Here is a 24,348-nt window from a genome sequence, read left to right on the forward strand (position 1 = left end):
GTATCTGGGGCTATGCAAAGAAAAATTACAATAATTGTTTCTCTGATGTTGTGATGAGTAGTTCCCTAGGTCTGCAATGTCAGGTTGTAAATGAATGACCTCTACAGGTGGAGTTTTAGTACTACAGGAGTATTTTTATTTCAAAATTTGAAACCTGAAGGCACAGATTGCGTGCACTTGAATATAAATATAATGTAATGAAGGCTATGTCTACACTGGCAACTGAATGATCAAACTTTATTTTTCGAGGAGTTAAAATCACAAGCACACACTACCTTAAAAGGCATAATTTTTTCTAATGACAGACAAGTGCTTATGTGAACAGCACTTTGTCATCAGGAATGCTGTCTTGCTGACCAAGCTAATGCCACTCAGCAAAGGGTGGGGGGAGAAGAGATGGGTTGGTGGAAGTGTTGTCAAAAAAGCCGATACATAGCAGCTACTGTGTATCTCTTTTAGCAACATGACTGTAGTGTCACAGCTGTGTTGCTAAAAATTGTGTAGTGTATACAAAGCCTGAGATTGGTGGTGCGATAGTGCTCGAGTTTACACTGGGCATTGTACCCAACTCTGAAAATTGTTTTCTGTTTTCCATTAATTAACAACTTAATTAACTTTCCATACAAACTGTTTAATTTGATTAGGAATTGGGGACTAACTTAATCTTAAAAAAATACAACTCAGAAATATTTTACATAATCAAGGTATAAAAATAAAATTAAATGCAGAAAATGTGCATGGAACACCTAACAAACCAAGAGATCTGGAGTAAACTAGAGAGTACATCCTTTACCTCATGTTCTTACAAAAAAGAAAAGTACACTGAAAATAGTCAAGCCTGTCTTAACCCTGGATGTACACACTCCAAGCTGAACTGCACCCAGATTTTGGCTGTGGATAAGTCAGTTCACAAAACATAGGAATTATTCCAGAATAAAAGTGACTTCTATTCTGCGGTAGTGCCCACATGGTAAATTTACCTTATTCTGCAACATCTACACTGGCCAATTTCCCTGTGCACTTGAGGTCTTATTCTGGGTCTTGGCTTTCTCAATTCTTGAAGAAAGTTCCATAGAATCTTTCGTGTCTTCTCAGAATAGACTATTCTACTAAGGTCTCATCAATGATTCATGCACAAGAAATAGTATGTTATTTCATTTTTCTATTATAATGAAGGCAGTGGAATTAATTCTGACAAGACTTTGAAACTATGATTTCAAGAAATCTAGATATTACTTTCCTCACTGAGCCATTTCTTTTGGCAAATGAGATCCTGGGAAGAAAGGTCTGCGATTTGAATAGGATTGTAAAATCCTGTGTAATTGGTTAACCGATTAAATGCAGTGTTTAACTGATTAACAGATCACAGGGGGCCACTCCAGCCCACTTGGAGAAGCACCTGCCTGCTCAGGGAGGGGAGGCTCTCTAGCCTGGAGAAAGTGGGTGGAGCTGCCGCTTTTGGCCCTATGCAGGCTGGGAGCTGATCTCTGGCTGCCCTATGCAGGACCAGTGGGGTTGGAGTAGCCTACAGGTGGTGAGCTACTCCCGGGTATCATAGAATCATAGAATAATAGGACTGGAAGGGACCTCAAGAGGTCATCGAGTCCAGCCCCCCGCCCTCAAGGCAGGACCAAGCTCCGTCTACACCATCCCTGACAGATGTCTATCTAACCTGTTCTTAAATATCTCCAGAGAGGGAGATTCCACCACCTCCCTTGGCAATTTATTCCAATATTTGACCACCCTGACAGTTAGGAATTTTTTCCTAATGTCCAATCTAAACCTCCCTTGCTGCACTTTAAGCCCATTACTCCTTGTCCTGTCCTCAGAAACCAAGAGGAACAATTTTTCTCCTTCCTCCTTGTGACACCCTTTTAGATATTTGAAAACCGCTATCATGTCCCCCCTTAATCTTCTTTTTTCCAAAATAAACAAGCCCAGTTCATGAAGCCTGGCTTCATAGGTCATGTTCTCTAAACCTTTAATCATTCTTGTCGCTCTTCTCTGCACCCTTTCCAATTTCTCCACATCTTTCTTGAAATGTGGCGCCCAGAACTGGACACAGTACTCCATCTGAGGCCTAACTAGTGCAGAGTAGAGCGGCAGAATGACTTCACGAGTTTTGCTTACAACACACCTGTTGATACAACCTAGAATCATATTTGCTTTTTTTGCAACAGCATCACACTGTTGACTCATATTCAACTTGTGGTCCACTATGACCCCTAGATCCCTTTCCGCCATGCTCCTTCCTAGACAGTCGCTTCCCATCTTGTATGTATGGAACTGATTGTTCCTTCCTAAGCGGAGCACTTTGCATTTCTCTTTATTAAACCTCATCCTGTTTACCTCTGACCATTTCTCTAACTTGCTAAGGTCATTTTGAATTATGTCCCTATCCTCCAAAGAAGTCGCAACCCCACCCAGTTTGGTATCATCTGCAAACTTAATAAGCGTACTCTCTATCCCAATATCTACATCATTGATGAAGATATTGAACAGTATGGGTCCCAAAACAGACCCTTGAGGAACTCCACTTGTTATCCCTTTCCAGCAGGATTTAGAACCATTAACAACAACTCTCTGACTACGGTTATCCAGCCAATTATGCACCCACCTTATCGTGGCCCTATCTAAGTTATATTTGCCTAGTTTATCAATAAGAATATCATGCGAGACCGTATCAAATGCCTTACTAAAGTCTAGGTATATGACATCCACCGCTTCTCCCTTATCCACAAGGCTCGTTATCTTATCAAAGAATTAACTGGTAGTTAACTGGTACCTGGTAAGCATCACCTGTTAAGGGTGATGCTTACCAGATATCTGGTTAACCAGTTACCTGTTCACATCCCTAGATATGAACTCCTAAACTCTTTTAAATGAGAGTAGAGACTATTGATACTACATGTTGAACCTCACTAGTCTGACACTTTCTGGTTCCAGCAACATCTGTGATCAGGCCTGGTTTTAGTTAGCTGGATGACCACTTTCATGGGTGTGGTCCAGTTTCCTGTGGTCCTATTAAGTTTTACAGCCACTCGTCCTGGTTCTCAGTGTTCTGTGATATTAGTAAGCTCTTATTTACTCCTAAATGTCTTCCAAGGGTTCAGTAAGCAGTGGAAGTTTTGGAAATGCTGCTAGGCAATATTGACCTCCTATGGTTTGGCAAATTCTGTAGTTCAGCACCGGACAGGTCCCAAGGGTACCAGATTAGAGAAGGTCACCCTGTACTTTAAAAATATCATTCCATCACAATAGTTTATTTTAAAAATTTTTACTTTCTCCTGAAATTAAAAGGCAATTCATTCACATCTCAGATATTAGTAAAGAACCCTTCTCCTTATAATCGTATGTCAAACTGCTTAGGAGGGATCCTCCAAGTAGATAACTATTTGCTGGAACACTTAATTTACATTTATTCCATTGATTAATTCAATGATTATACTACTCTTCTTCTTAAAAAACAATAACGAACTATTCTAACTGCAGAATTGACAGGCTAATTATGAGAAAACACTGTTGTTTAATAGACTATTGATCCAAGATAAAACTGGTCTATGTGAAAACTATTATGGCATTCTTCAGTGGCTCTCTTTAAGAGCTACCACTAGATGTCAGTCATGGAAAAGAAAACACAAAAAATTTGATGTTGAGCACATGAAACAGTAAAATATGAGTAATTTGTGTAGCAAATAGCTATAGCACAAATAGATTTCTGCGTTGCTCATATGAAATTCATGGTAGTTTCCATTCTTTAATCTGAATCATGCACTGAAATAAGCAAAGATCCATAACTCTACATTTAAACTTTTCTGTGTTTAAAAAAATAAAAATTCCATCACTGCTGTTCTGTCATTGGATTTTAAACCTGCATCTCTGCTGTTGAATGATTACTCAGTCTAAATATTAGTAGTGCTGTGCTTTATTCCACTTAGAATATATATGTTGATCATTATCAATTAGCAGTGGAGCAGTTTGTGTAAAAGCTTATACAAGTATCTCTGAATATCTGCTATTTGTATAAGTAAAAATCTATTGGAATAATCTTTTCCAAGATGGGCATCAAGGCTTGTTTACATAAATATTGTCCTTGAGTCAGAAGGTTAAATCCTTAGTTCCTTAGGAGGATCTCATTAGATAACATCTATAATACTGGGATTCAGTGTGTTTCAATAGATGATTAAATTTTTAAATATTCCTGTTCCTTCATATGACTTGAATGGAGAGAGAGAAAAACTACTATGGAAATGGGACAGTAATCTGCACTGCATTTAGAGCCTAAGTAAAATATTAAAATATTTCTGGACCCTTTCAGTGAAAAGTAACTCTAGTAGCATTGCTTAGAAACCCTCCCTTTGTTCCTGGAGCTTGCTATCAGCATTGAAGGCTGAATGTAAGTAGAACCTCTGAATCCTGCAATATTGGTGGTGAAGCTTCAGAGTATAACCACAACTTCCCATTTCCTCCTCTCTCCCAATCACAAACTGTACATTTCATATAGGGGAAAAAAGCAAATCTCTCAAACCAATTGGCTAGTTACATGGTGATGTCATGTGTTGCTCAGGCAATTATCAAATTCATCTAATTCAGGGACATCATAGATTCAGAAGATAACTTATTCATTAAAAAGGGAAGAGCTGGTTATCCATTTATTATGCGTTTAAATAAACACAAGTTCAGCGTGCTTTAAAAGATTGATTTCCAGCTGGACTCTTGTCTATCAGTCTCTGCATATTTCTTGTGATATGGCTGGTCTGTCAGGTATGTGTTGATGTGGAATGTGCCTTTCCAAGTGGTAGCATGCTGTTTTGCCAAAGGCCAAACAAACAGCGTGCTGAAGGGATGAGGCGATTCTCATTACAAATGCTCATCTGACTTAATAGTATGTATTGTTGCATGTCTTGGGGTAGGGAGAGGAAACTGAAACTGTATTTAAGGTAACTGGTTGTAATTAAGCACAAGACTTCAGCTATATTTAACATTGATTTTAAATATAACATCTATCAATGTTAATGTGCATTTAAAGGTAAATAATAAACCATCCCTAGAATATTTTAATCTTTTCTGTTTTACCTTTACAAAGATGAGTTGATTTATTCTTTAAATAAACTGCCTCATTGATAACAAATATATGTTCCTGTATTTATACATTATCTGATTTTAAAAGCATGGCAATTTTATGCCTTACATCTTTTATATTTGGCACCATCCTTAAGTCTCATGTTTTCTTACATAAATGCTAAAAAGGGTTTTATCATTCATTGAGCATATATTTTGTTGCTCGCCAGTTGGGAGCAAAGTACTTTAATGTACAGTTCCTCTCAGGGAATCAGTCTGTGATGTTTGGGAATTTGGTTATATCATGAACTTGTATTAAATTTCCTCGGGATTCAGTAAAAAACTGAAATCTGTCAGGGGTATTTTCAGCATGAAGGGCATGCGTGCGAGTTTTGTTTTGAAACTATGCCTTTGCTTTCCGCTTGTCTGATCTTGACACTGCACTCAGCATCATACAGCCCCATAAGGCTGTAATGGGCCAAATCATTGTAATCCAATGTGGCATTCCATATGTTTTATTCTCTGAAAGTAGGTCAAGTTTGAAACCATGTTTTTTGCTATCCCTTCTGTTTCCCACAACCTGTTCCATGTAGCCTGAGCATTGGCTGAAATACCTTGAGTGCCAGGAGGGATTATGGGCAGCCTCAAAAGGATAGTCAGTTTTCTAGACTGAGTGATTAGTAGTAGCATTTATTTTCTCTCTGGCTTTATCTTGCTAACTTTGCAGCAACAGAAAACGAAAGTACAGTAGACCCTCAGTGTTACAAATGCCTTGGAAATGGAGGTTGTTTGTGATTCTGAAATGTTCACAACTCTCAACAAAATGTTTTCTTCTTTTAAGTTTAGAACTGAACATTGCCCTAATATAGCTTTGAAACTTTAGTATGCTGAAGAAAAATGCTGCTTTTGGCCATCTTAATTTAAATGAAACAATCATAGGAAAAAAAATTCCTTACTTTGTCAAACTTTTTAAAAACATTTCCTTTATTTTTAGTAGTTTACATTTAACACAGTACAGTACTTTATTTGCCTTTTTGTTTTTATTTTTGTTTCATCTCTCCTACTGTCTGATGGTGTAGTTCCGGTTCCAAATGAGGTGTGTGATTGACCAATCAGTTCATAATTCTGGTGTTCTTAACTCTGTTCTACTATAATGCTGAGCAGATCTTTAAAAAATTAGAACTTCATTTTTCTCTAATATTGATTTATTTGTAAATTAAACCAGTAAAAATAACTGGAAGTAGGTAGTTAGAAATGTATGTCCAGAGAGAAGTTGTTGTCTTGGTCACTTTTCAAATCTTTAATGAAACAGAGTTGGGCTGTTAGGGAAGGTGCAGATTCCTCTGGTAATTGTGGGACTGGGTATGATCATGAATGTGAAATGAACCCAGCAATGCTTCACAGCATACTTGGTCAATGGAGAATCCCAGACGTAGATCTGCTTGCTCCTTACCAGAACAAGAAATGTCCCCGCTACTACTCCAGAGACAGACTGGGGAAACAGTCCCTAGGAAATGCTTTCCTCCTTCAGTGGGGCAGAGAACTGCTATACACTTTTCTTACATTCCCTCTGATATAGAAGGTCTATCAATAAGGCCAGAAAAAGAGTTACACTGATTGCACCTGCTCAATTGAGACAAGTGTGGTGCCCATGCCTCACATAGCTAGCAATAGTGATAGAGATGTAGCCGTGTTAGTTTGGGGTAGCTGAAGCAAAATGCAGGACAATGTAGCACTTTAAAGACTAACAAGATGGTTTATTAGATGATGAGCTTTCGTGGGCCAGACCCACTTCCTCAGATCAAATAGTGGAAGAAAGTGGTCACAACCATATATACCAAAGGATACAATTTAAAAAAATGAACAAATATGAAAAGGACAAATCACATTGCAGAACAGGAGGGGGATGCAGGGGGGGGGGGGGAGGAAGGAAGGTAAGTGTCTGTGAATTGATATTAGAGGTAGGGAGAGTGGGATGTTTGTGAGTTAATGGTATTAGAGGTGATAATTGGGGAAACTGTCTTGGTAATGGGTGAGATAGTTCAAATGTTTGTTGAGTCCTTTTTGGAAAGTGTCGAATTTTAACATGAATGACAGTTCAGAGGATTCCCTTTCAAGTGCAGATGTAAAAGGTCTTTGTAGCAGAATGCAGGTGGTTAAGTCATTGAGAGAGTGTCCTTTCTGGTTAAAATGGCAAGAAACTGTTTTCTCTTTGTGATCTTGTCTGATATCTGTTTTGTGGGCATTAATCCTTTGGCGAAGTGTCTGAGATGTTTGTCCAATGTACATAGCAGACGGACACTTTCGGCACATGATAGCATAGATTATATTTCTGGATGCGCAGGAATATGTGTTCTTGATCTTATAACTCACTTGGTTAGGTCCAATAATGGTATCAGCAGAATGAATATGTGGACAAAGCTGGCAACGGGGTTTGTTGCAAGGGAAGGTACCAGGGTTGGTATTAGTGTGGTATGTCCTGTGGTGGTTGGTAAGAATCATCTTGAGGTTAGGTAGTTGTCTATAGGAGACTATGGGTCTGTCTCCCAGAGCCTCTTTGAGTATGGTATCCTGTTCCAATATAGGCTGTAGTTTATTGATAATGTGTTGCACAGGTTTAAGTTGGGGGTTGTAGGTGATGACAAGTGGTGTTCTATTGTTGGTTTTCTTGGGTCTGTCTTGAAGTAGATGGTTTCTAGGTATTCGTCTGGCTCTTTCAATTTGCTTTTTTATTTCTCTGGGTGGGTAGTTGAGGTTTATAAATGCTTGGTAGAGATCCTGAAGCTTCTGGTCTCTGTCAGTGGGATTAGAGCAGATGCGGTTGTATCGAAGGGCTTGGCTATAGACGATGGATCGTGTGGTGTGTTCTGGATGGGAGCTGGAAGCATGTAGGTAACTGTATGAGTCAGTGGATTTTCTGTAGAGAGTGGTGTCTAATTTTCCATTGTTGATTTGTACGGTGGTGTCCAGGAAGTGGATCTCTCGTGTAGAATGGTCCAGGCTGAGGTTGATGGTGGGGTGTAGGTTGTTGAAATCTCTGTGGAATATCTCCAGTGTTTCTTGGCCATGCGTCCAGATCATAAAGATGTCACCGTAGGTAGAGGAGGGGTCCTCCCCCCCCCCCCCCCGCATCCCCCTCCTGTTCTGCAATGTGATTTGTCCTTTTCATATTTGTTCATTTTTTTAAATTGTATCCTTTGGTATATATGGTTGTGACTACTTTCTTCCACTATTTGATCTGAGGAAGTGGGTCTGGCCCACGAAAGCTCATCATCTAATAAACCATCTTGTTAGTCTTTAAAGTGCTACATAGCTAGCAATGTCTCCTTCTATTCTTCTCCAACCCATTCCTTACCTGCTCTCCCTAAGATTCATCACCCTAACTTACAGATCCTTCAGCTTCAGGCTTGGCTTCTTCCTGGTTGCAACACAGAGAGCTGCTGCTTCAGGAAGGCAAAGGAAATGTTTCTACGCAGTATGAAATTGATTACTCATCACACTTACCTACAAAAGTGAAAAGAATTCTAAATTTAGTGCAGTGCCAAACAAGTTGCTCTGTCTTCCTTCCTCCCTTTGATACTAGATGTTAAAAAGTTCAATTTTTCTCTTAGCTCGCTTTAAGAATTTTTTGCGACCATGATGGATATCCTGGATAAATTTTCAGTATTTACCCATATAGCAATATGAAGATTCCTAAAGGGCATAGGAAACCTCTTCCCACACTGCAGATATTCGACTATAACATGGGACCTCAGTCTAGTTCTAAAGACTGTAATTAAACTACCCATTTTAACTTATGGCTACCATTACCTGAAATGTCTGATCAGTGGCGCAGGGGAAGAGATACACTTAGGCTACATCTACACTGCGCATTATTGTGCAAGATGATCTGCAAATGAGGCACATACCTCATTTGCATACCTGATGAGCCACCTGCACAAGAGGGGTTTTTTTGTGCAAGAAGGAGCAGTATAGATAGCTCCTTCTTGGGCAAAAGCCCCTTCCGCAAAATGGCGGCTCATTAGGCATGCAAATGAGGCACGGCGATATTCATCGTCGTGCCTCATTTGCATATCATCTTGCACAACAATGCTCAGTGTAGACGTAGCCCTGAGCATATTTAGAAGGTTTTTTTTATTGAATTAGTACTTTAAGAACAGAGGGCTGGGGGGAGAAAGGTAAATTTTTGTCTGACCCTAGACTTGAAGAGACTGAAAAATTTATATACCTCCTCAGATTCTGGGTGGTAGCAGTAGCCTTAATGTTTTAGTTTGTAAGGTTCAAGACTAGTTTGCGGCTCTTAAAGGTTGCTTGTTACCATGTAGCCATTCATCAAGCCCACAGGTAGTAAGTACATGGGTATCACAATGGGATCAAATTATCAGTAAAGTGCGCTGCCTTTGGGTTCTCTATACGCCAGAGGGTCTTCATGCAATGCCTTGCAATTGTCTCAGTGTGCATTTGCCCATACTTGGATGACTGACTGACTGTCAGGTATGTCATAGTGGAAGGCAGCAACAAATTTGTAATGTGCTCTAACTAGGAAGTCCAGTAGAGCAAAAAGTGAGAATTGTGAAAAGTCATTTGCTCCCGCACATATGATAAGTTCATAAGATCCTTGATCTGGATCTAAGAGAGAATACTTGCCCAAGGATAGGTTCCACTCATTACAAGCTTTTCATTCATGCTCTGATTATCATAACCAGCTTCAACAATAAGCACTTATCTTTCAGTGGTAGGCCACGTGCTGGCATTGATGTACGTGATTTGATGCCATTTACCAGACTTTACCTGAAGTCTTGCAGCTCTGGCTCAGGCCAATCTGTTCCCTAGTGAAATGTCAGAAAAAAGAATTGTAATACCACAACATGTTTCAATCCTGCTGGAAAGGTATAACAAGTGGGGTTCTGCAGGGGTCTGTTTTGCGTCCGGCTCTGTTCAATATCTTCATCAACGATTTAGATATTGGCATTGAAAGTAAGCTTATTAAGTTTGCAGGTGATACCAAGCTGGGAGGGGTTGCAACTGCTTTAGAGGATAGGGTCATAATTCAAAATGATCTGGACAAATTGGAGAAATGGTCTGAGGTAAACAGGATGAAGTTTAATAAAGACAAATGCAAAGTGCTCCACTTAGGAAGGAACAATCAGTTTCACACATACAAAATGGGAAGTGACTGTCTAAGAAGGAGTACGGCAGAAAGGGATCTAGGGGTTATAGTGGATCACAAACTAAATATGAGTCAACAGTGTGATGCTGTTGCAAAAAAAGCAAATATGATTCTGGGATACATTAATAGGTGTGTTGTGAGCAAGAGATGAGAAGTCATTCTTCCGCTCTACTCTGCGCTGGTTAGGCCTCAGTTGGAGTATTGTGTCCAATTCTGGGCCCTGCATTTCAAGAAAGATGTGGAGAAATAGGAGAGGGTCCAGAGGAGAGCAACAAGAATGATTAAAGGTCTAGAGAACATGACCTATGAAGGAAGGCTGAAAGAATTGGGTTTGTTTAGTTTAGAAAAGAGAAGATTGAGGGGGGACATGATAGCAGTTTTCAGGTATCTAAAAGGGTGTCATAAGGAGGAGGGAGAAAACTTGTTCATCTTGGCCTCTGAGGATAGAACAAGAAGCAATGGGCTTAAACTGCAGCAAGGGAGGTTTAGGTTGGACATTAGGAAAAAGTTCCTAACTGTCAGGGTAGCTAAACACTGGAATAAATTGCCCAGGGAGGTTGCGGAATCAATAGGATTGTAACCTATCCTTTAAATCAGCTTCCGTACCTAATGACTGGAAGGTAGCCAACATGACACCAATATTTAAAAAGGGCTCTAGAGGCAATCCTGGCAATTACAGACCGGTAAGTCTAACTTCAGTACCGGGCAAAATAGTCGAAACAATAGTAAAGAATAAAATTGTGAAGCATGTAGAAGAACATAATTTGTTGGACAAAAATCAACATGGTTTCTGTAAAGGGAAATCCTGTCTTCCTAATCTATTAGAGTTCTTTGAAGGGGTTAACAAGCATGCGGATAAGGGGGATCCAGTAGATATAGTATACTTGGATTTTCAGAAAGCCTTTGACAAGGTCCCTCACCAAAGGCTCTTGTGTAAATTACATGGCCATGGGATAAGAGGAAAGGTCCTTTCTTGGATTGAGAACTGGTTAAAAGACAGGAAACAAAGGGTAGGAATAAATGGTAAATTTTCAGATTGGAGAGGGGTAACTAGTGGTGTCCCCCAAGGGTCAGTCCTGGGACCAATCCTTTTCAACTTATTCATAAATGATCTGGAGAAAGGGGTAAGCAGTGAGGTAGTAAAGTTTGCAGATGATACAAAACTGTTTAGGATAGTCAAGACAGAAGCAGACTGTGAGGGACTCCAAGATGATCTCACCAAACTCAGAGATTGGGCAGCAAAATGGCAAATTAAATTTAATGTGGACAAGTGTAAAGTAATGCACATTGGGAAAAATAACCCCAACTATACGTACAGTATGATGGGGGCTAATTTGGCTATGACAAATCAGGAAAGGGATCTTGGAGTTATCGTGGACAGTTCTCTGAAAACTTCCACGCAGTGTGCAGCGGCAGTCAAAAAGGCAAATAGGATGCTAGGAATTATTAGGAAAGGGATAGAAAATAAGACACAGAATATCTTACTGCCCCTGTATAAAACTATGGTATGCCCACATCTGGAATACTGTGTACAGATGTGGTCTCCTCACCTCAAAAAAGATATTTTGGCCTTGGAAAGGGTTCAGAAAAGGGCAACTAAAAGGATTAGGGGTTTAGAACGGGTCCCATATGAGGAGAGGTTAATGCGACTGGGACTTTTCAGTTTAGAAAAAAGGAGACTGAGGGGGTATATGATAGAGGTCTATAAAATTATGAGTGGTGTGGAGAGGGCCGATAAAGAAAAGTTATTTATTAGTTCCCTAAATAGAAGAACTAGAGGTCACCAAATGAAATTAATGGGTAGCAGGTTTAAAACTAATAAAAGAAAGTTCTTCTTCACACAGCATGTAGTCAACCTGTGGAACTCCTTGCCAGAGGAGGCTGTGAAGGCTAGGACTATAATAGAGTTTAAAGAGAAGCTAGATAATTTCATGGAGGTTAGGTCCATAAAAGGCTATTAGCCAGGGGATAAAATAGTGTCCTTGGCCTCTGTTTGTCAGAGGCTGGAGAGAGATGGCAGGAGACAAATCGCTTGATCATTGTCTTCGGTCCACCCTCTCTGGGGCACCTGGTGCTGGCCACTGTCAGTAGACAGGATACTGGGCTAGAAGGACCTTTGGTCTGACCCAGTAAGGCCATTCTTATGTTCTTATGTTCATCTCTGGAGATATTTAAGGGTAGGTTAGATAAATGTCTATCAGGGATGGTCTAGACAGTATTTGGTCCTGCCATGAGGGCAGGTGGCTGGACTCGACCTTTCGAGGTCCCTTCCAGTCATAGTATTCTATGATTCTATGTTTTTGCAGAGCTGACTTAGTGGTTGGAACTTGAGACACAGGATGAAGAGCTTATTGGAGCACCTGCCTGGTCCTCAAATCACATGATTAGCCCAGGACCATCAGATTGCTCTCTGACATTCGTACCTGTCCTTCAAAACTTGACGTTTCAGATCACCACACACAGTGTGACAGTTATGCTATACATTTGCAGTTCCCAAACTCTGAGACATAAGCTTGTTGGAAGTGGTAAGTCAGATACATTAACTTCACAGTGTTTCCCTTCAGCCTCTCTACAGCCATCCACAAATTCATGAAGCACATGGCAGTAGTGGCAGCATTTCTCCACAAAAGTAGAGTTGAGGTGCGTCTGTACCATGACGACTGGCTGCTGACAGGCTGTTCTAAGGAGAAGGTGGATGCATGTTTCCTTGTCAGGGACATGGTTCCAGAGTTTAGGCATCCTTCTCAACCTGGAAAAGTCCATACTTGTTCCCACCCGAAGAATAGAGTTCATTGGGGCTATCCTGGACACCACAGCAGCAAAGCCTTTCTGCTGGACACCAGGTTCCAGGCCATGTGCTGACTAATATAGTCACTGCACCATTGTTCCAGGAATTGTCCCTGCCGGGAAATGCCTGAGCTTACTTGGCCACATGTCAGCATGCACTTACATGGTTCCACGTGCCAAAATGAGACTCAGACCATTCCAAGCATGGCCTTCTACAGTCTACCATCCAGGTCAAGACTGCATGGACCCAGGTACTTAGCATTCCAATGAATGTCCTGCAGTCCCTGGTGGTGGGTGGAGCCCTGATGGTGTGTGCCCGGGTACTCTTTCAGACCCCCACCTAGAGCTTATGCTGGTCACAGATTAATCAGATCTTCCGGGGGAGGAGGGAGTGCACACCACCGGGACCTGTGGATCCAGAGCAGATAGTTGGATGACAAGATGCCTTTGCACATCAGTATTAAGGAGCTTAGGTTAGTTGGTTTGGCCTTTCAGACTTTTTCATTCTACTATGGAAGGTCACAGTTCTGACAGATGATACCACTGCCATGTTTTGTGTCAGTAAGAAGGGAGATGCAAAGTCATTTCCATTGTGCCAAGAAGCTCTCCTCCTCTGGGAGTTTTATATAGTCCACTTTAAACACTTGGAAACTTCTTATTCTTCTTCAAGTGATTACTCATGTGCATTCCAATTAGGTGTGTACGCGCAGCGTGCACGTGCCGTCGGAAGTTTTTCTCTCAGCAGTACCCTTAGGGCCAGCAGGGAAGCCCCCTGGAGTGGCACCGGTACCCCGGCCCATATGTACCCCTGCTGCCCCTTCACCCGCTCACTTCCTTCTTACCTCCATGACAGTTGTTGGAACAACCCTCAGCTCTTTACAGCAATCGTTGTCTTCAGCATTGTTCTTCTCAGTCTTTCAATCAGTCTTCAGCTAAGTAGCTGCAAATTAAGTTAAAGACTTTTTTGTTATTTTCTGTTTAGTTACTCCCCGCCGCGGCGTACCATGCGCCTTCGGCAGGTCATGCCCAGTCCGCAAGGCTTTAAGTCCTTTAAAAAGTGTCATAGGCCTATGCCCTTTTGCTCGTTCAGGGGCCACAGCCCATGCTCACTGACACACGCATTCCTGTTGCCCTGAACGACCAGCTATTGTACACCTTCCCTCTTCCTGTGATTCACAGGGTGATCTTAAGAATCCACAAGGAGAGAACCCAGGTGGTCCTGCTGTACCAGCACTGGTACATGTCACTCCTCAAGATGTTGGTGGAACTGCCCATAGAGCTCCCTCTGTACCTGATCTGTAGATCTGACACCTAGACCTTCCATCCCTGCACCTCATGGCATGGAAGCTCCATGGTTCAATGTCACAGAACTTCACTGCTCCCTCTAGGCCCAACAGATTCTCTTAGGCAGTAGGAAGCCATCCATCAGGGCCACTTACCTGCCTAAGTGGAAGACGTTCTCATGCTACTATGCTGAGCACCAGGTCTTCCCCAACTTAGGCTTCTATCCTTTCATTCTCAACTGTGTATATAGAAAACACGTTAATAAAAGAGTGAGTGAAGAACACAGTATTTATTAAAACATGATGTGTTATTTTAGTAGATAGGTTTGAAGTTGGCCAGAACAATAACTCATCCCTGGACTTTATGAAGAGCACAAGGAATTTTTTCCCAAATGATCAAAGACACTCATTGTAACTCTTATACAAAATTGGGACGTGAAGGACTAGTCAACTGTCTGATGAATGAATACTTATTGGATAGTCGACAAGCTTGTCGACTAGTCACTCCCCCCCTTTGCTGCCTCTACCAGAAAGAGGCAGAAAGGGGGTACTTCAAAGTGGCAGCACCACATGGAGCCTGGGGCGAGACCCAGGGTTCCACGCAGCGCTGTTGCTTTGAAACGCCACCATGGAAGCCTGGTGTCAGACTTCTCACGGCGTTTCAAAACTCCATCACCACATGGAGTCCCCAGCTGATCCCAGGCTCCATGCAGCGCTGCCGCTTTGAAACGCTGGGAGGAGCCTGATGCTGGACTCCCGCGACAGCATTTCAAAGAAGCAGTGCTGCATGGAGCCCAGGGTCAGCTGGGGAGCTTCATGTGGCACTTTTGCCTTTAAAGTGTAGCAACAGGCCTAGGGCTGTTTCTGTACTTCAAAGGCAAAGACGCTCAATCAGCTAGTCAAATAGTTGATGCAAAATGCACCGACTATTCAATTAGTCGGTTACTCGCAATTTATGATCCCGGATACAAAACCCTCTCCCCTGCCTCTGGTCTTTTAATCCCGTTCTGGGGCATTAGATCAGTGCAGACGTAGCAGGAAGAAAGCTATTTCTCAAAACACCAGCACCATATTCTGCAAATCCTTCTTTTTCTGATTTTAGCCCTACGCTGCCTAGCTTTGTGTATTTGAACTGAGCATGTAATTTCAGCATCTTGGGACATTTAAATTGGGTCAGCCTTTTCTTTTGAAAGCTGAATACAGTACATCATTTGCATTCTCTTGTATAATGGTAAGGCTTTCTTTTTTCTTCAGAATACATAACTATTTGAGTGTTTGTCTAAATTATTTATTATAGAGCTGTTAATGGTCCTGAAAGCTGAACTCTGTTCATATGACAAGCTCACAGTTCTATAAAAGCAAATTGCCCTTTCCTATGTATTGGGGTATATTTTCCCTTTTATTTATGCTGTATTTTCAGTGAATTGAATATGAGTTAAGTAGGAAACATTCTGAACATTACCTATGAGAATTAAAATTTTGAGTTCAAAGTGAGGTGTTGTGGTTATATTCAACTGTTATGAAACTACAATAAGCATTACTTTCGAGATAAGACCCTCATCTTCATATACTCTTAAAACGTTTGGGAGCCTTGAATAACTTTTTTCACACTTCTGAAGCTAGATAGCAAAACCAAATTTTCTAATTTGACTGTGTTTTGCTTCTGCCTACCGATTTTGGTCTTCATTAATACTATTTAGTGCCTAAATAATGAACATTTGTTCCAAAGCCTCCCTATCTTCTAGTTTTACACAGAATTTGAAAATACATATATATTTTTTAGACCTTTTGTAAGGAATCCTGATGGTTGTCTGAGCAGCTGATATGTAAAGTTTTTTTTTCTGCTGATAAAATATATGTTGTAAATGCTCTATTTGCTCACGAATTCATTGTATGAGAAGTCTGCTCATCTTTGAATTCTAACTGGCACAAAATGACAAATCCAGCATCATTGTATTTGTGCAGTATATTACTTCTGGCTATACTTGTTCGCAGTAGAAATTGAGAAAGATGAATGAAATTCTTATGTAGGCCTCTCTCTTTGTGAGAAAAGCACACTAGGCAGTTTACCTTTAGGTAATCACATTTCTGTTTTTAATATACCATGTGTTCTGGGGTATTGCACTATACAGCTTCAGTGAAGCATGGCCACGGTTTTATTTTTTAACATTATTGCTAGAAAAGAAATTTGGAATAGTATATTCCTGCAGGAAATGAAAAACTATTGCATGAAGACTTTTTTGACTGAGGAGTGGTTAGGCACTAAACTGTATTTGCCCTCAAGCTTGGAAGAGGGGGATTTTGTTGAACAGTCCACAATTTTAAAACTGCTCTTGGATGATGGCCAGTTTTTCCTAAAAATGTTTATCTTCTCAACGCAACGGCACATTCTTGCAAACTTAATTTGACCGTGTAATCGTGTTAGTCTATCTGTAAATAGTGCATGTGACCACATGAACTATTGCAACTTGGATTGCAATGATGGCAGAAATTCCTGCTTCACTAACTGGCTGAAAACAAGTCAGAAAACAAATTCTATATGTGTAGAATTTGTTTTCTGACTTGTTTTGAGCCAGTTACTGAAGCAGGAATTTTCTGCCATCTTTGCAATAAAGGAAAATTATAGATATAATTTTAGAACTGAAAATATTTGAGGGAACTTTTGGGAAGCTCAAGGATGCACATAATGATATTAGTCACGTTTAGTTGAACGTAAATATTTCTTTCTCTTTCAGTAGGTAACATAAGTGTCCTAAGGTAAACAGCAACATCATAAGCATTTGAGAGGAGAGAGAAATTTTTTTATTAAGCTCCTAGACTTGGATACAGGAGATCGGAATTTTATTTCCAGCTCTGCTACAGGCTTTGAGAGACAATAGGAAAGTTACTTTGTCTTAATTCTCCATCTGAAATTCTAAGGATGAATTCATTTTATTTTCTTTATGGTGTATATCTGAGCACTTCTCAAACAATGAATATGTACTCAGAATACACTTGTGAGGAAAAGAGGAAATAATTATCCCTATTTTACGTCCCTGCTTCACAAGTGGCTTTTGAGGAAAAAGTGATTAAAATTTATGAATTCTCAAAGGTTCTGTCCGTGAGCATTGTGGAAGAGTGTGGGTTGGTGGGTGTGTATTTAGGAAAAAATTAATCTAAACTCCTAAAAATATGAGTCTAAACATTTCTGAAGTAAGATCCAGGTTTTCCTAAACAGATGCTTGAACTTAGGCTTCTGAGGGCATATTTAGGCCTAAATAAGTGATCTGACTTTCAGAAGTGTGAAGCGCTTTTAAAGGAAAACCTGGAGTTGCAACCCTCCCCTCCCCCGCACTTACAATTATTTTTTTAAAGTGCAGAAGGGGCTGAAAGCCCCCGACTTACATCCTCAGCCTGCATTTATAACGGCACACAGCGCGTATCGTCAGGAAGGGTTCGAGTTACGATGCCCCCAACTTGAGACGCTTCCCCGGGAACCAATCGCATCGCAAGTCGGGGTTCACCCGTAATAACTTTTGTAGCTATCAAGTTTCTTTGAAAAGTAGCCAGTTCTAATGAGAGATTAACCAGTAGCACTCCATTTGTAGTGATATTTTAGAGATCTCTGTGACCTTTCAGTAAACAGGGAAATAAATTAATCTATGGTAACTAGGGATGTGAAAGCATAACCATGTAAATGGTAAACCAATAAGCCTGGCTCATGGTAACATGCAGGCTCCTGTTCCACTCCCAGGGAGCCAGCTGCTGCTCCACAGGTGCAAGTAATCATATAACCAGTGTTCCCTCTAATATTTTCCATCTGTGAGCGGAGTGAGTTTTGTCTTGTGCACCAATATTGATGTCATGTGCACTTATTCGGATATGTGCCACCATGGCACCACCAATTACTTGCTAACTAACTAAATTATATATTTAAATTGTCATAGAAAACAATTGTTAAAACAAAGGGTATTTAACAAGGTAGGACCCTGCACGCACGCACGCACGCACACCCTGAAAACCACCCAGCTTGGCACCCATTCTCACTCCTACCCAGCTTTGCTCCCACCATCCTGAATCCATGGGCTCTCCAACCCCTGCTCCCCCATCCTGTGCACCCTTTACCACTAACCCTGTATTGTGCCCCCTTTGCCCTTAACTTCTGCACAGTCTCCCTTCATCCCAACTCCTGCACTTTCCTCCCAGCCCAGTTCAGTGAAAAAAGTGTTGTAATTTGTAAAGCATAAAAAAAGAATGCATTATCCTTCACCTTTGACTCTAAAAGCTCATTCTGCCATTGCAAGTTAATGACATTCAGAAAATGAAAATAGGGATATCACCCAAACATTTCATCCATCTTTTTCTTCAGTTCACATTACTATGCAATACATAGAACATAATCTAATTATTGTTTATATTTCTTATAGTATCTGCATGCTGTAGAAGCCCGTGAATCATAGAAAAGTCCCTTTAACGTGTCATCATCAACTGCATATTGATTTAGTATCAATACAAAATAATCAGTATTCATTAAGAAATGTTTAGTTGCCTATATGCTCCGAGAGTGAGAGGAAAAGAAATTCTGTATTTGTGCATTTGGTTTTTCTTCCTTGAGTGTAGTAGCACCTTACACTCATCCTTGCTGAATTTCTGATCTATAACCCAGTTCTCTAATTTATCAAGATCCTTTTGAATTTTAGTTCTATCCTTCACAGTATTTGCAACCCTGCCCCCAGCCAGCTTTGTATCCCCTGTAAATCGTATTAATATGCTCTCATTCTTACATCCAGGGTCATAACTAAAGATAGTAAACACCACCAGACCCAGAATAAAACCCTGTGGAATGCCAATAGAGGTCTCCTTCCAAATACGTTGTCCCATTAATAGTTATTTTTTCCAAAACACTAGAAAATTCAGCAGTTTCCATTAGTTAGCACATAGTGTTATCTGAGGGAGCAGTCATCTCATGCCCTATGGTATCTTTTGGCACATGTTGATTTTTTTTTTAATGGGGAAACATTGTAACAGACAAAAGACATGTCTTCACCACCAACAAAAGCAAATGTCATGAGGCTGTCAACAGAAAACTCTGCTTACTACATAAGTACAGATTCATGCAAGTAATTTAAGGAAATTGGTATCTCATTAAATTGAATGAAACAAAGCACCTTCTTCTATACTAACGAATAAACTTATGATGGTTTCTTTCTCATAGAGGCTCTGTTGTGTTCCAGAACCTGAACTTTCATAAAAAAAAAAAAAAAAGCTCTAGCCTTAATTATTGTAAAGATACCCTTCAAAAATAAACTATAGGTTGAACCCTTCTGGTCTGGCACCCTTAGGACCTGAATTGTCCCAGACCAGGGAATTTGCTGGACCAGGGGATGTCAGTGCATCCGGGTCTCCACATTTCCTCCGGGCCACCCGGTAATGCTTTGGACTCTGCTCTCCCCAAGGGGGTGGGAAGCAGTCTGCAGCAGTCCCAACTCCTGTATCTGGAGCTCTGTGCTCTGTACAACAGCCCTGCTGCTGCCAGGAACTCTCCTCAGTGGCTCCATGCCTAGAGCTCTGCACTCCACCTGGCAGTCCCACTGCAGCTCGGGACTCCCATGATCCACCTAGCCATGTGATGGCTGCACCCAAGCCAGGGTCGCGGTACTATTTTTAGCACTGCAGCACTGGCCCAGGATCAGCTGACTGCAGCCCTGGAACATGGTGCAGCCGCCTGCAATGCAGCCTGCCCTTGGAGCAGCTGGGATTGCAGCTGCTGGGGCAGGGACCGCAGTACTAAAAATAGCACCATGGCTCCAGCAGCCGCCACATAGCCGCGGTTCCAGCTGCTCCCGGGGGCACGGCCACGTGGCTGGTGGCTGCCCCATGTGCAAGGACTGCAGCCGGGGTCGCGGTGTTATTTTTAGTACCACAGCCCAGGCTTCAGCTCCGGCAGCCACCATGCGAGCTTCGTGGTGGCTGCCCAGTTGCTCTTGCGCCGGTCAGCCACCCACAGGCCGGTCAGCCACCCACCACACGACTCTGCCCCGGGAGCAGCTGTGGCTGTGGCTGTGTGGCTCTGGTGAGGAGGTGGACAGGACTGAAATTTTTGATGCGCACCTACACATGCGCACACCTCAGAGGGAACCCTGCATATAAGCACTGAGCTTTTTCAGCTGTTACACGTTTACCGAATTACCTGATTTTTAACATCATGGTGCTAACATGCTCTTGAGAGCCAAAAATGCCAAACATTTGCCACGGCTTGGGGGTACTTGAACCTATTAAAATACATAGTTCATTAACTTCAGTCCCTGTTCTTGGTGGGCCGAGGAAGTACTGAGAGTCCTGGTTAGTTGTAGGTTCTCATGCAAAATAGCTTAAGGCTATAGTGGTGGGTTTCAAATATGCTTAGTTTCTGTATTAACTTATTTCTCAAATTTATGATTTTTGGTAAACATTGAAAATCCTTTACACAGTAGCCAAACAGGAGAACATATGGCTCATCAGGAGGGTGTAAGCTGTGAAGTTTATCTGAAGTGTCGTTTCGTTTTTGTTTAAAATGTCAAGGTGGTTCATCATGGTCAGTTGCCTTACATTTTAGAGATTCCTTGGGAAGAAAAAGGGCTAGTCTTACCTTTTAGTTGGCCTTAAAATGTACTGGAACCCTACGGACCAGTCTTATGTACTTAATTTTCTAACGAATAACTTCCTACATGTATTTCCTAGCCCCTTTAGACTCATAGACTTTAGGACCAGAAGAGACCATCATGATGATAATCTACTGTGACCTCCTGTACGCAGTAGGCCGTGGAACCTTGCCCACCCACTTCTGTAATAGACCCAAAACCTCTGGCTGAGTTACTGAAGTCCTCAAATCATGCCTTAAAACTTCAAGTTACAGAGACTCCATCATGTACTTTATTTTAAACTTGCAAGTGACTGATGCCTCACACAGCAGAGGAAGGAGAAAAGCCACCCAGGTCTTTGACCCAGGGGAAAATTCCTTCCCAACTCCTGATATAGCAATTAATTGGTCCTTGAACATTTCAGCAAGACCCAACATCAAGACACCTGGGAAAGAATCCTCTGTAATTCTCCATGGAATGTTCCATTGCCAGCCAATGGATAAATTTGCAATTAGTGGGTGCAGATCAGCCACATGACATTTGAAGCAGTCAAGTTATACCATCCCCTGCATAAACTGATCAAGCTCAGTCTTAAAGCCAGTTAGGTTTTTTGCCCCCCAATGCTCCCCTTAATGGTCTTGGGTGCTATAACTTGCTTAGATCTTAAAAATAAACTTCATTTGGAGTTTGATACTCTGTGTTTTGAAATGAGGTAAATGGCAAAAAAGGATAGGGAGAATTTTCAAAAGATTATTACCAGCTCTTTGACGTCTCAAATTCCAGATTGCAAAAATATGGATCAGACTTGCAAAATTTAAAGTGCATATGATGTTTTTTTGAGGACTCAAGAGAGAAGCTAAAATTGGGCAGCATATATAAACCTTAGCATTGGAGGGAAATTCTCATTTACTGTCCAACAATTTCGTGATTTTGCATGGTCATTGCTGTTTGGCAGATCTTGCCAAAGCTATTTGAAGGCTGGTGATTGTGAGCTGTGTGTTGGTCTTAGAACTATGGATATGCATTGAAATGGCAGCCTTTTTATTCTGGCATTCTTACTTAAGCATTTAATTATCTCTATAATGTGCTGATAATGTTTGAGGTTTCATCATGTGGATTTATATCTCAACCAGATGAATCTAACAAACCACAATTAATCTTTCTCTCACTTTCTATTTGTTTTTAGCTAAGATGCAGCAGAAAAGCGTAAGAAGAACTTTTGAAATAAGACTAGCTCATACTTTGGGGGAATAAAGTTTAACTTATTTGGCTTGTCAATTATTTTTTTGGAGGGGAGGGGGGAATTGTCCTTTTCCTACCAAATTTCTAGCCAGAATTATTTTTTTTCTCAATGTTAGAGGGATGGAGAAAATTGTATTGATATTAGTCATTGTGATTTCATGTCACACAGCAAATCACCCACCACTCGACATTAAGCGTCCACAATGTTAGCATTATTCTTTGCTCTTTCATAGTTGGATACAAATAATCTCAGAATCTAGTTTTTCTTTCTAATTACCACCTTGTTTTTCATTAATCACTTTGAGATGGGAGGTGAAATGGGACTTGCACAAAGTGCACGTTAGTCCTGTTCAAGTCACAAGTTGGTGAAGCAACATGTGTGAAACCACAAAGGAGCCAGCCCTAACTGGACCCAAGTCCTCTGCTTAAAAAGAAAACAATTATTGGAACTAAACAGTTTTGCCATTTTTATTTTTAGGTTTGCTGGCATGGGTAATCTCATTAAAGTGCTAACCAGGGACATAGACCACAATGCAGCACATTTTTTCTTGGATTTTGAAAGTAAGTCTTTCAGCCCTTCACAGCTGGTGCATTTAAAATGGTTACAGTAGGATTGTGTGTATCCACCACCACAGTGAAGGGAAAGGGGACATTAGTTGCAAAAGCACAGTCTGAGAAAGGATTGCATGTTTTGTTTGGGGTTTTTTTCAGTTGAGCCAAGCCCCTATCATGCCGCTGTTGTAAAATTCTGGATTTTCATGTGTTTTATCATTTTGGGTCTGTGTGCTCAGTGATGTCCTTTCATCTGCCTGCAAATCAAGTAGCCATACAATGAAAAATTCTCTGTGTGCCTTAATGAAATGTGCTGAGTGGTTCTGCAGCACACTGCAGACTTGTATGAAGGAATAGTAAAATCCCTGTTTAATTCTGACTTGTTAATTCACAGCAGGGATAGTATTGTTTTTAACGGGGATTTAAAGTCATGAATGGATGTGAATTTGGAAGTCACACCTATTAATTGTCAGCAGCATTACCGAAATACAACAGGATCTCGAAGCTGAAATATGGTGCTGTGGTTTTTTTGTACACATGAAACTGATACGAACAAAGTTTATATGTGCAGCTTTCTATTGTGTTTCTCCTTCAGTAAAATTATAAAGGAAAAAATAAAACTCTTCACCCCTTCACTGCACCACATAATCAAACACAGTCTGAGTCAATATTAACGTACTAGCCATGCTGCAGATAGGATAATTACCCTTGAAGGCACAGACACTTGCTCAGGACTCTGCCTCAGTGAGATGGAATTTATTTACTTACAAGGCCTTCAGTTGGAGCTCTGCGTCTTTTTCAAAGAAGAGACTATGAAGATGTGGGTGACATGTCTGTCACTTTTTACAGGAAATCCACATTGCATCTCTAGGATAACCAGTTGTACGTTCTTGAAATGGAGGTTGGGGGGGTCAACCTCCATCAAGCACGCACCATTGCAGGAGCCTGAAAGATGGTTTTATGTCTGATGGAACTGTTTGCTTTTTTCCCCACCACCTTCATTGTACTATATTTGGGCTGTTCCTTCTTACAAAGGGATATTCTCTTTTCTCTCATTCTTGTCTCGACAGGTACCTTAACATGGGAAACCTTCTTAAAGTTTTGACATGCACAGACCTTGAGCAGGGGCCAAATTTTTTCCTTGATTTTGAAAGTGAGAAGATGATTTTATATACTTATTTCTCTTTGCCTGTAATAGACTGCATTTATGTCTCATACTGAATGTATGTCTTCACTTTGCTATTCTTCTAACTACTTTGCATGACCGAGTTATGAATACTTTTGTGAACGATTAGTTACTTTACTTTCAATATCCCAATATATTTAGTTTGTCATTTAAAAAACCACCAGCAGTAAATTTAAGTAAAGCTTTTGATACTATGTTGTAAATAGAGATCTGATCTGTTTTTGTGCCTTTTCTAGACGTTAATACATTTTAAATAAAATATCTACCTTTTAAGTTATGTCTTGCAAATTTGAGACTTCACTAATTATAAACAAGCTGAAGAGCCTGCACACATAATGATCTATTAAGCCCTTCTAAAAATCTTTTAAGTACAGAGGTAAATAATCTTCTAAAAAATGTATAACCTTAAAAAAGAATTGTAGAATGTCTTGCAAAAACTTGCTTACAGATTCTAGAACTAGAATACAA

General features: G+C 40.8%; 1 protein-coding gene across 5 annotated transcripts in view; it reads left to right on the forward strand.

Annotated features, from left to right (window-relative positions):
• Positions 1-24,348, forward strand: part of CYRIB (CYFIP related Rac1 interactor B) — a 143,698-nt gene that overhangs the window by 84,528 nt on the left and 34,822 nt on the right. For 3 of the 5 annotated variants that reach the window (XM_006123559.4, XM_025184918.2, XM_075920142.1), the window contains exon 4: positions 23,765-23,847. In XM_006123559.4, coding sequence (XP_006123621.1) covers positions 23,775-23,847 — 73 coding nt within the window. In that variant the 5' untranslated portion in view covers positions 23,765-23,774. Of the gene's footprint in view, positions 1-22,620; positions 22,704-23,764; positions 23,848-24,348 lie in introns of all 5 variants that reach the window. The other 2 variants (XM_025184919.2, XM_025184920.2) reach the window with 2 other exon arrangements.

The sequence above is a fragment of the Pelodiscus sinensis genome, chromosome 2 (assembly GCF_049634645.1).
Source record: "Pelodiscus sinensis isolate JC-2024 chromosome 2, ASM4963464v1, whole genome shotgun sequence".
Lineage (NCBI taxonomy): Eukaryota > Metazoa > Chordata > Testudines > Trionychidae > Pelodiscus > Pelodiscus sinensis.